The sequence below is a fragment of the Protopterus annectens genome, chromosome 3.part1 (genome assembly GCF_019279795.1).
Source record: "Protopterus annectens isolate FY-2018-M chromosome 3.part1, PAN1.0, whole genome shotgun sequence".
Classification (NCBI taxonomy): Eukaryota; Metazoa; Chordata; order Ceratodontiformes; family Protopteridae; genus Protopterus; species Protopterus annectens.
The window spans coordinates 1878400701-1878413422 of record NC_056732.1 but is presented as its reverse complement, the minus strand read 5'-3'; the positions used below and the strand labels follow the sequence as shown (position 1 = coordinate 1878413422).

Below are 12722 nucleotides of genomic sequence, written 5' to 3'. Positions count from 1 at the left end.
CGAAGAAGCGCAAAGACAAAGCAGCTAAACCCAGGCAAGAAGAGTCGTCCGTACCGGACGCCGGTTCTTTGGAGGCGTCGGTGGAACCGGTGGTTCTACCGGAGGCTTCTCTGGAGTCCCAGGGGGAGACTTTGATATTGCAGGATGTGGCCTCTCAGGAGGCAGGTCAGGCTGAAGGGGCTTCTCAGGTTACTGTACTCCCCTCCCTTCCTAGGGTGGTTAGGCCCTCTCCTTCTGTTTCCAAGGCTTCTCCCAGAGGCAGGCCAGGTTTAGCGTCTGTTGGTGTCACTCCTAGTTCTTCAGGATCTGTGCCCAAGAAGCACACGTTCAAAATGGCAGAAGATTTAATTACTTTGATTAGAGGTTCTTTGCCCCCTCCTGATAAGAGGCCTAGGGTGGAACCAGAGTTGGGGAGTTTTGAGCAGGTTTCGGATGTTTCAGAGTCTTCGGCTGAAGACTTGCAGGAGTATTCTCCTTATTCTGATTCTGATGTGGATGATTCTACTCCTTCTGCTTCTCCTCCAGAGGATTTTTCTTTTTCAGAGACTCTTCATTCTATGAGGGAACATTTTAAGTGGGAAGGTCAGGACTTCTCTGATTCCAGGAAAAGGCTTAGGAATTTTTGCTTTTACCCCAGCATAGGCCTTTGGCTATTCCTCCTGTTCTGGATGTTGTGGAAGATGTGTTTGCGGAGGCTTCACTTAATCCTGATTCTTTGCCTCCTGCTCCTGTTAAGCCGGACAGGTATTACAGGGTGCCTGAAGCTCATAAATATCTGTATAAGAGTCCTAGGGCAGACCCAGAAACAGTTAGTCAGGGACCTAAGGGTGTCAAGGCCACTGTGGTAAAAAATCCGGTTCCTCCAGATAAAGAGGCCAGAGCTTTGGATAGATGGGGAAAGAAAGTCTATACTTCTTCCACCTTAGCTATGAGGGCTTTGAATTGCCAGTTTCACATGTTGAAATATCAAAACTATCTTCTTTCTCAATTGAAGTCTAAGGTAGATGCTCTGGCGGAAGGCATTGAGTGTAAAGAATTGCAAGATTTGGTACATGTTTCTGAACAGGTGGGTAAGCATTCTTTGCAATGTGGATTTGATGCTGTACAGGCCTCATCTAGGGTGGCTGCCACTGGGTCAGTTCTTCGCAGGCACGCCTGGCTGAGGGATCAGAATTTATCTGACCATGTTAAAACAAGGATTTTAGATGCTCCTTTACAGTCTGATGTATTGTTTGGTTCACCTGTGGAGGCAGTTTTAAAGAAAATGGAAGACAAGGCTAAGTCTATGCAGACTGTTAAAGATTTTTTGCAAGTTCAGCCTCCGAAGTTTAGTAGGAATTGGCCTGCTAAGGGGTGGACGTACCCTTCTTATGATTCACAGTCTAGGGGAAGAACTAGACGTGGTAGGGGTAGAGCTCAGGGCTCTTTCAGACCTAGAACAGGAAGTTCACCTGCACAGTCTTCGGGTGAGGGCAGGGGCCAGTCCTTTCGTAAACAGGCCCAATGACCTACCTTTTCAGCTGCCAGAGCCTTCTTGTCTGGCAGCACCTTTGGGAGGAAGGTTGGCACTCTTCAAAGAAAATTGGAATTTGATTACCCAGGACAAATGGGTATTGGATATTATACACCAAGGTTACAGGTTTTATTTCCATACATTGCCTCCTTTCAAGGGCATGCCAGACGTTCCTCCTCAGCAAAGAATAGAGGCTCGCAAACAAATTTCTCTGCTGCTGCAAATAGGGGCCGTACAGCCGGTCCCTCTGCCAGAAGTAGGCCTGGGATTTTATTCACGCCTGTTCCTAGTACCAAAGAAGGGGAACACGTGGAGACCAATTTTGGATTTGTCTATCCTCAACACTTATCTGGACATTCCCAAGTTCAAAATGTTGACGTTACAACAGCTTTTACCTCTGCTGGGCAAAGATCACTGGATGGTGACTCTGGATCTCAAGGAAGCTTACCTTCATGTTCCTATCAGGCTAAGTTGCAGGAAGTATCTGCGTTTGCGAGCTGGGACTTCTCATTATCAGTTCTCTGCATTGCCCTTTGGCTTATCTACTGCCCAGAGTGTTCACAAAGGTTCTGGCTCCAGTGATAGCTTTCTTCAGGCTAAAAGGAATACAGATCTATCCTTATTTGGACGATTGCCTGATTCTGGCCAAAGGAAGGGACGAGCTTCTTCATCATTTGCAATATGTGATAGCAGTGCTAAGATGCCTGGGGTATTCTGTGAACGAAATAAAGTCCAGTCTAGTACCCTCTCAAGACATGTGCTTTCTGGGTGTGAGACTGAATACAGCATCCCAGATGGCCTTTTTGACCCTGGACAAACAAAATAATCTTTCACTTTACTTCCATCAATTGTCTCATCTGTCCAGGCTGACTGCAAGGACAGTCCTTCAAGCCTTGGGGTTCATGGCATCTTGTATTCTGGTGCTTCCCAATGCCAAACTACATATGAGGAAGCTACAATGGTATCTCAAAAATGTATGAACTCAGCACTGCCAAGATATGGACACTGTCATTCAGATAATACCTTGCATTCAAAAGGAATTTTTGTGGTGGGCTCAGGAATGTCACCTAAACAAGGGACTCTCTGTGACCCGGCCAGAGGCGAGTCAGAATCTAACGACAGATGCCTCAGACAAAGCTTGGGGAGCTCATCTAAATGGAAAGTGGATACAAGACACGTGGCCTGCCAGACTACAACATCTACATATCAACTTGAAGGAGATGTTAGCAGTCCAATTTGCATTAATAGCTTTCAAGGATTTACTTCTTCCAGGGCAGGTGTTGGTTCTAACAGACAACACAACTGTCATGTGGTACATCAACAAGCAAGGGGGAACACATTCTTATCCTCTATGCAGGCAAGCAATGATTTTGTGGGAGACTGCTCTCAGTTTACAACTCAATCTTCAGGCAAGGTTTCTGCCGGGAGCACAGAACTCCTTAGCAGATGTGTTGAGCAGACGGATTATGGATCCCCACGAGTGGAAATTGGATCCTCATGTATTTCAGAAATTGACAGTGTCATGGGGAACTCCAGACATAGATCTGTTCGCTTCTCCACTAAACCATCAGCTGCCAAAGTTTTGCACAAAAAGGTTTCATCCCACAGCTTGGAAAGTGGATGCTCTTTCTTTCATTTGGAGCAATCTTCATGTGTATGCCTTTCCACCTCTGCCTCTCCTCCCAAAGGTACTCCTAAAGGTCAGACAGGACAAGCCGAAGATGATTCTAATAGCTCCAGATTGGCCTCGACAGCACTGGTACCCATTACTGAAAAGTCTGGTTCGGGAGCCTCCATGGCCTTTGCCTTCGATTCCACACCTGCTGTCTCAAGAGAACAGTCATTTACTCAATGTCAAACTTCACTCTCTTCACCTAACAGCCTGGCATATTCTGTTTTAAACCCTGGAGGGTCTCAGCTTCCGCAGCAAGTTTTGAATGTTATTTTGGAGGCCAGAAGGCCTAGTACAAGGAAAGTATACGCAGATAAATGGAAGAGATTTTTATTTTGGAGTGCAGCAAAGGAATTTGATGTTGCTAAGCCTAATTTAAGTGTGGCTCTTCAATATCTTGCTGAGTTACTGGACAAAGGGTTGTCCTTCTCTTCTATTAAGATTCATGCTGCAGCAATTTCTGCTCACTATGACTGTGATCCACCATTGTTTTCTCATCCTTTGTTTAAGCAATTCCTTAGAGGGGCAAAGAATATAAGACCCCACGTAGAGCTCCTACTCCTGCTTGGGATCTCAATTTTGTGTTGGAGAAACTCACTCTACAACCTTTTGAGCCTGCAGCTACTGCCGAGTTGAAATATTTATCATGGAAGACTGCTTTTTTGTTGGCCATTACCTCTGCGAGAAGGGTTTCTGAATTACAGGCCCTTATGGCAGTTGAGCCTTTCTTAATTTTCCATAAGGATAGGGTATCTTTACGTACTAATCCTTCCTTTATGCCTAAGGTGGTTTCTAGTGTGGCTTTAAACCAAACTATTCATTTGCCTACTTTTTATGCAAACCCCCAAAATAAAGGGGAAAAGATTTTGCACACCTTGGATATACACAGGCAGTTGCGATACTATTTGAGCAGAACTAAAGGGTTCAGGCAGTCTCAGCAGTTGTTTGTTTCTTTTGCTTTGGGTTCTCAGGGCAAACCTGTGTCAAAACAAACTATTTCTAAGTGGATTGGGTTTTGTATTGCTTTCTGTTATTCCCATCATGGTAAGAAAGTTCCAGCTGGGATTAGGCCTCATTCCACTAGAGCTACTGCCACATCTACAGCTTTTTTAAGGGGGGTGGCAACTAAAGATATTTTGGAGGCAGCTACTTGGAGTTCAGTGCATACTTTCTCTAAGCATTACCACCTTCCACTTTACTCTAAATCTAGGGCTGGGTTTGCCACTGCTATTTTACAGGGCATTTTGGCAGCTCCTACTACTTTATAGTTTTGCCATCCTCCCTTACCTCTGCTTTGGGATTCTACCCAAGTGTAAGGACTGCAGCAATGTGAGATGAAGAACATAGTACAGTTTTGTACCTACCATAAATGTAGATGTTCGAAGATCCACATTGCTGCAGTCCAATTTACCCTCCCTCCTTCCCCTCTGTTGTTAGAGGCGGTTGTGTGGTTTGGGTTGTAAATATTGTACATATTGTATATATATATTGTTCATATGATTAGTGCAAGGGTGGTTGGTTGTTTTTTGCTGTCTTTTGGTTTTGACCTTTCTGTTTAGGGTCTTCTGACATCTGGGGCAAGAAAAGACTGAGGATATGACGTCGGTCATGCGCATTTGTACCCTGACGTCCTGATGTCAGTCTTAGGCGCCTTGACCGACGTCAGCCTTATGCTTTGATATTCGGGCCGACCGAGGACAGCGGACTACCCTAGTGTAAGGACTGCAGCAATGTGGATCTTCGAACATCTACATTTATGGTAGGTACAAAACTGTACTTTTCCTTAGTTACTGAACAGCACTTGGAATTCTAGATTTGATACCATTACCATCCATTTCACTTCCTGACAGTGTTTTTTTTAATTTTAATTGACCGTAGTTAGTATCTTGGCTTTTAGATTAGATAAGGAGGACTGAAAGTGAACTTCATTCATTCACGTTAAAGAAGGCACTAGTGAGCTGTTGTGAGGTGTGAGAAAAAGTGATATGAAGATTGTGTGTGTGGTTCAAGTGTGTATAAAGTGTGTTTTATAGGCGCTGTTTTTTCAGGACTCCTGATGATGCCAACTTATACAGAGGTACAGTTACAGAAAAAGGGTTATCCATGACAAATATCTCTACAGACTTTGTTGTTTACACAAAAAATAAAATGGTTTTCCTTTTGCTCCAACTCAGTCTGTTTAAGCAATGCTTGTACAACTTACTTTATGTCTTATTTCAGGCTTGTAAAGGGCGATGGTGAAATTCTTGAGGAAATTGTCAGCAAAGAGAGACACAGAGAAATAAACAAGGTAAAACTTCAGCTTTTTCTGTTTGTCTGTTTTTTCAGATGTGGTAGTTATTTTGTATTCCAGATGTGCATTTATCAGGTGGATTTCATGACACTGTGTGACAATATTCAGTAACAGCTCTCAGTGTTGGTTTGATTACACTAGTAGCAGAAATGATGAATAAAGAAAACTGTATGAGGCACCTAGGAATACACTGTAATCTCAGGGCAATGTAGACTGACATTCACATAGCAGTTCATTGTGGTGGGTCAGTCTAAAAGTACTGATGGCTCTGATGTCCTTATGTAAATATAATAAGGAGGAGTAATGGGTGTGTCTAAAAGTACTGATGGCTCTGATGTCCTTTTGTAAATATAACGAGGAGTGGTGGGTGTGTCTAAAAGTACTGATGGCTCTGATGTCCTTTTGTAAATATAATGAGGAGTGGTGGGTGTGTCTAAAAGTAATAATGGCTCTGATGTCCTTATGTAGATATAATAAGGAGGAGTGGTGGGTGTGTCTAAAAGTACTGATGGCTTTGAGGTCCTTATGTAGATATAATAAGGAGGAGTGGTGGGTGTGTCTAAAAGTACTGATGGCTCTGAGGTCCTTATGTAGATATAATAAGGAGGAGTGGTGGGTGTGTCTAAAAGTACTGATGGCTCTGAGGTCCTTTTGTAAATATAATAAGGAGAAGTGGTAGGTGTGTCTAAAAGTACTGATGGCTCTGATATCCTTTTGTAAATATAATAAGGAGTACTGGTGGGTGTGTCCAAAAGTACTGATGGCTTTGAGGTCTTTATGTAAATATAATAAGGAGGAGTGGTGGGTGTGTCTAAAAGTACTGATGGCTCTGAGGTCCTTATGTAAATATAATAAGGAGGAGTGGTAGGTGTGTCTAAAAGTACTGATGGCTCTGATGTACTTATGTAAATATAATAAGGAGGAGCGGTGGGTGTGTGTAAAAGTACTGATGGCTCTGAGGTCCTTATGTAAATATAATAAGGAGGAGTGGTGGGTGTGTCTAAAAGTACTGATGGCTCTGAGGTCCTTTTGTAAATATAATAAGGAGGAGTGGTAGGTGTGTCTAAAAGTACTGATGGCTCTGATGTCCTTATGTAAATATAATAAGGAGGAATACTTTGGGCGGAGATGGCGGTGCAGCGGTTAGCATTGTCACCTCACAGCAAGAGGTTTTCCGGTTCAATCCTCGGCTGGGGTGCCTTCTGTGTGGAGTCTGCATGTCCTCCCTGTGGTTGCGTGGGTTTCCTCCGGGTGCTCCGGTTTCCTCCCACATCCCAAGGACATGCTGTAGGTGGATTGGACACTCTAAATTGGCCGTAGGTGTGCCTTCTGTGGAAGATTGGGGGCCGGGCTGGCAACTCGACACTTAAACTCTACTGCAAATCATGAGCGGATGGCTGCTGTGGCGACCCCTAACTGGGAAAAGCCAGAAGAAGAAGAAGAACTTGAGAAATTGTAATCCTGTATGGGAAAACTCAATGCTTCTGTGTCATGTCACTAGGGTTGTTGGGGGTCGTCTTCCTGTCACTTGAATGATCCAGGTCAGACTGACTAGTAGGAGATGTTCTGCTGCAAAGTCATTGTAAGTCTGAAAGAAATGAATGTCTGAAGAATGGGGCATGCAGGACAAGGAAAAATTGAGGGAATTGGGAGATGAGCAACTGGGGACACAAGACAACAGACTGAGTAAAGAAGTCCAAGGGAGAATGCAAAAAAGGCTAGTAACAAGCTTAAATAGATGAAAACTAACCATCTTTAAGTATGTGGGATAAAGAATGAAAAGGCATGTGGCATCTAGCACGGAGACTAAAGTTCTGACTTGTTGATGAGTTTCTTCCTATGCCAGGTTACTGTGTTTGAATCCTTTCACCTTCGTTTATCTGCAGTGTGACCTAGAGCAAGTCACTTAACCAAGCAGAGCTATGGTGTAATTGTATGGGGCAGTTGGGAATTTAGCGTAGGCTCCTTATTCCATGAACCTAAGACTGATAGGTTACAGGCAAATTGAGTTTGGGAGGTTAAAATATAGTGGGGCTAGAGAAGAGGCAAGGATATTAAATGATTGTGTCTTGTCTTTGTTCATCAGCAGGAAGGAGAACAGGACAGAAGAGGATAACTGCTGAACAGATGAGATGATAAAGGCCAATGAAGAGAAGACGGTAATAGGGACATTAATGGATGGTATGAAACAGGAAGAACTGAAAGTGTGACAGAGTTCTGTAGCAGGTGCCTTAGAATGTGTTTCCAGGGTACTAGAAGTAAACAGTGGAGTGTGACAGAGTTCTGTAGCAGGTGCCTTAGACAGAATGTGCTTCCAGGGTACTAGAAGTAAACAGTGGCGTGTGACAGAGTTCTGTAGCAGGTGCCTTAGACAGAATGTGTTTCGACGGTACTAGAAGTAAACAGTGGCGTGTGACAGAGTCCTGTAGCAGGTGCCTTAGAATGTGTTTCCAGGGTATTAGAAGTAAACAGTGGAGTGTGACAGAGTTCTGTAGCAGGTGCCTTAGAGAGACTGTGTTTCCAGGGTACTAGAAGTAAACAGTGGCGTGTGACAGAGTTCTGTAGCAGGTGCCTTAGACAGAATGTGTTTCGAGGGTACTAGAAGTAAACAGTGGCATGTGACAGAGTCCTGTTGCAGGTGCCTTAGAATGTGTTTCCAGGGTACTAGAAGTAAACAGTGGAGTGTGACAGAGTTCTGTAGCAGGTGCCTTAGAGAGAATGTGTTTCCAGGGTACTAGAAGTAAACAGTGGAATGTGACAGAGTTCTGTAGCAGGTGCCTTAGAATGTGTTTCCAGGGTACTAGAAGTAAACAGTGGCGTGTGACAGAGTTCTGTAGCAGGTGCCTTAGACAGAATGTGTTTCCACGGTACTAGAAGTAAACAGTGGCGCGTGACAGAGTTCTGTAGCAGGTGCCTTAGAATGTGTTTCCAGAGTACTAGAAGTAAACAGTGGAGTGTGACAGAGTTCTGTAGCAGGTGCCTTAGAATGTGTTTCCAGGGTACTAGTAGTAAACAGTGGAGTGTGACAGAGTTCTGTAGCAGGTGCCTTAGACAGAATGTGTTTCCAGGGTACTAGAAGTAAACAGTGGCGTGTGACAGACTGTAGCAGGTGCCTTAGACAGAATGTGTTTCCAGGGTACTAGAAGTAAACAGTGGCGTGTGACAGAGTTCTGTAGCAGGTGCCTTAGAATGTGTTTCCAGGGTACTAGAAGTAAATGGTGGTCATAGTGCTGATCTGCAGAAGTGGCACAAGAGCATCCAGGAAACTACAGGTCAGGAGGTCAGAGGTGGTCCTGAAATCAAGGTCACAAAGTTCCTGGTGCAGAATGAGCTGTAAGATTTACGACGTATACATCCTTTCTGACTGCCTGATCCAGCTTTCTACTGGGTTACTATGGAGGTGGACTGGCTTTGGCTGGACTTCAGTATAGCCTTAGATTTGGCCCTGCACTACAGGTTTCTTATAGAATTTAAGTAAGGTAGAAACAAGGCAGAGAACTGTTGCTGAGTGGAGAAAATGGTGTGAAAGCAGAGTGCATAAAGGTATTAGTGAGGGTATCAGCTTCCAGTGTTGAAAGAAGTGAAGGGGACCCCACAGTGCTTGCTGCAGGATGCAGCTTTGTTTAAATGCATTTATCACTCACATTACATTTAACATGAAAGGTTTGTTGCAGAAGACCATACGTTTGGGATAGTATCTGAAAGGTACATGAGCCTCATTTGGGACTTGAAGGGTTTAGAGGAGTGGCCTCAGAAGTGGCATCTATGTTTTCGGCCCGTTTGGGTTGGTAAAAGTAACCTAGGAGTGTTATATGTACTTGAGTGATCAACTTTAAAAAGCAAGAGCAGGAAAAGAATTTGAGTTATCATCACTGAAAGCCCGAAGCACTAGGTCACTGTTACGTCATGGGTAGTAAGAGCTGACCAGTTGTTGGTGTATATATCAGGGGACATAGAGTCCAGGAGTAGGAACACAGCAGTGGCCTACTGTGAAGTCTTTGTAAGTGAACTTTTAAAGTCTTGCACGTGGGGAAACCCCTCCCCTTCTACAGAGCATACATAATAAAAAACAAGCAGAACAGTAATGGGGAAGGAAGGAAGGAATGAATGTTGCATTTGTAGAGGCTAAGGGAATGTGACCTCTCTCAGCTTGGTCATTACAATGTATTTACTGAATGACAGCATGGTGGACGGTGGAATGAGCTGCCTGAATGGGTATTGGAAGTTAAGACAGTTGTGGCGTTTAAGAAAAAGTATGGGGCACTCGGACTAAGAAGGGGGAGGTGCAGTTGCCCTGGGTTATGTCCTGCAGTGGGCAGACCAGACAGGCTAATGGCCTCCTTCTGCTATGATATGACGAGGCAGGATAGGGCACGAATTAGCAGTGTACATGCGAGAGTAATACAAAATAGTACTGTGTAATGTAATAAAATTAAAATTGAGTAAATATTCTTATGCATAAACTAAATTTATTGCATTTTCTTTTTACAGCAAGCAACTTTGGGAGATGGGCTTTCCTTCCAGGCAAGACTTGGCCTTCATTAAGGGCACTGTGGGTGACTCTGCATTCCTGAGTATAATATGGGGAGACTGGATTTCTTCTTACTTTGTTGACATGAGTTGTATATACTCACAACCTAGCAACATCAGTTGCCTGCATTTTTGTCTGCTGTGTTAGAAGACCGAAGAGTACTGTAAATTGTTCTGACTTGCATTTTAAGCCATATCTGTGCGTTGCACTTAAAGTGAAAATTTGATCTGTAACATAGTAAACATCTTTGTTTTATGCGAAAATATGTCACTGTGGACATTAGAATGGTAAACAAAGCAATTGCAAAAAATTATAGAGAAATGCCTTTCTGCTTTTATAATTTGGAAGTTAAAAGTACGTAGACTTCCTGTTTGCTCTATGACTGTTTTCCTTTCTTTTCTGAATATGCTTTATGTTTTATACGATGGTCTTAGGCAAGGTACGTAAACTTGTAAGTAAAGCAAGGTAGTCACTTGGTCTGGGTCATATAGAAGGACCTGCCATTCAGTAAGGTTCTTTGTTGCGTTGCCTGTAGCCTGGATGGTGGCTGGAAAAGGGATTTTAAAACATGTATATGTGCTTCGTTGCTTTACAGAGCAGGTAGTGACTGAAATAAGTCTTATACCAGCCCACCATTATGGGTAACAAACTACTAAATATAAACTCCAGTTTTGAAACCAGGCTTAGAGCTCAGAGTGAGAACAGTCAGATCTGGACAGAACCGTGTGTTGTGAGCTAGTCCAGATGTGTTTCATTTGCTTTCTGACAGAGACAATGGCCATTTGTTACCTTGCTGGTAACATCTGATGGAGTTGCCAGTGTCAGCTGGCATAAATGTAATTTATGCCTGCCAATGGTCTGGAAAAGGGGGCAGAATGACAGAGATAAGGACACCAAGGATTGCAAGTGACTGGATGACGGGTTAAGAATCATGTGCTTAAATATGATCATTAGGTTGTTTTGTATACTCAGATTTTTGACATTCTATCAGTTAGGTTTTCTGTATAGATTTAGTAAGACTCACAGTGTTTGAAAGTTGTAGGGTGGTGGCATTTTTTAATTGATGAAGTTATTACCTGTGCCTTGTGCCATACTGGACAAAGTATATCCTTATCCCATGGTTAACATTCTCTGTATGATATCTTAGTAACTGGCTGACGTTTGACACAATCTTTAGGGGCATGTAGATAGCCAGTTGTATCATTTTTAGTAAAATGAATTTCAGAGCTTTTGTTTGCCATGTTTTCAAGCAGGTTATTTTCTGTCTTGTGTCGAATGACGTAATGAAACATTCAGGTGAAACAATGACTTGCAGGTCTTTTCCAGTATCTGTGTGTTTGTTAAGCACAGTTAATAACATAGGTATTTGATGTTCATCGTGTTTCACTGTTGCAGTCATTATACTTGGGTTATCCTGCTGGCAAGCTACCCACAGTAGGCCTGAATTCCAAAGTCTTGGTCCGGCGTCGGTTGCTGTCGCCTCTTCCCTGACGTCAGTGCGTCAGGGGTATAAAAGATGCAGCCAACGCCATTTTCTTCAGTCTTTCTTGCCCCACAGTGCCCGAAGCAAAAGCAGTTCACAAGTGCTGGTTGGCCGACTCCTGAGATTTTCGAAATTGAATTTCAGATCCAAAGACTTCTATAAAGCTAAGTACCCCGTTGGGGAAACTTTTTTCTTGCTCCAGACCGATGTCAGAAAAAGTTAACAATTGTATTTCTTGTGGGAAGCAAATACCTCATAATGATTTTCATTCTTACTGTGTTCCTTGCCTATGCCCTGACCACGACTTTGCTAGTTGTCAGTTTTGTGCTAGATTTAACCAACGCACTATTAAGCGTCGGTAGGAGTTTGCTTTTCCTTACTTTGGCCGAAGGTTTAACTACATAATGCTGTCGGAACAGCCGACGACCGGAGTTAATAAAAAGCACAAGGAAAAAGAAAAGGACAGCCATCCGAGGTCCAAAACCGACGACGAAGCCTCTTCAAGGCCAGTCGCTGATTCGCCTGTTCTCAGTGAGGCGTTTTCGCAGCCTCTGACACCCGCTACCTCAGAGCCACAGGCCGCTTCCAGCTCCGATGTGGAGACAACTAGGCCTCTGGATACTCAATGTATTGGGCCTTCGGAAACTAATCCCTCAGATGGGTCCAGAGCCGCTGAACAGGCATCGGCTTCTGAGGGTGTTTTCAGACCTACACAGCATTATATCAAGCCAACGTCAGCATCAAAGACAAAGACTAAAACAGTTCTAAAGACAAGGAAACAAGTACAGCATTCTCCAGGACAGACTTCCATGCCTAGGAAACAGATGCTCAAAATGGCCGAAGACCTAATTACTTTGATCAGGGGTTCCCATCCCCCTCCTGATAAGAGGCCTAGGCAAGACACTGAATATGATTCCTCTGATCAAGTTTCCATTTCCTCTGACTCCTCTTCAGAACAGGGATACTCTGTTCCTCCCTATGAGGATTCTGATGCTGAAGAATCTATTCCTTCAGCTTCTCCTCCTGAGGATTACTCATTTGGGGAAACCCTGCATAGTATGAGGGAGCATTTTCACTGGGAGAGCCAAGATTATTCAGATTCATAGGTTCATAGGTTTATACTAGGCTATCTGCCCTAAGGCATTTATAAGCCTAGCCCAACTTTTTGTGGCTTACGCCACCCCTTATATGAAAAAATACTGTGCCCATTAGTTTGTTGTGCCTCTGTCC

The 12722-nt window shown here is 43.6% G+C and overlaps 1 protein-coding gene across 5 annotated transcripts in view; it reads left to right on the top strand.

The window, feature by feature from the left end:
• Nucleotides 1–10272, top strand: part of ARL6IP4 (ADP ribosylation factor like GTPase 6 interacting protein 4) — a 432826-nt gene extending 422554 nt beyond the window's left edge. For all 5 annotated transcript variants that reach the window (XM_044067919.1, XM_044067920.1, XM_044067924.1 and 2 more), the window contains 2 exons: nt 5406–5475; nt 9970–10272. In XM_044067919.1, the coding sequence (XP_043923854.1) occupies nt 5406–5475; nt 9970–10023 (124 nt within the window). In that variant the 3' untranslated portion in view covers nt 10024–10272. The remainder of the gene's footprint in view (nt 1–5405; nt 5476–9969) is intronic.
• The last annotated feature ends 2450 nt before the right edge of the window (nt 10273–12722 follow it).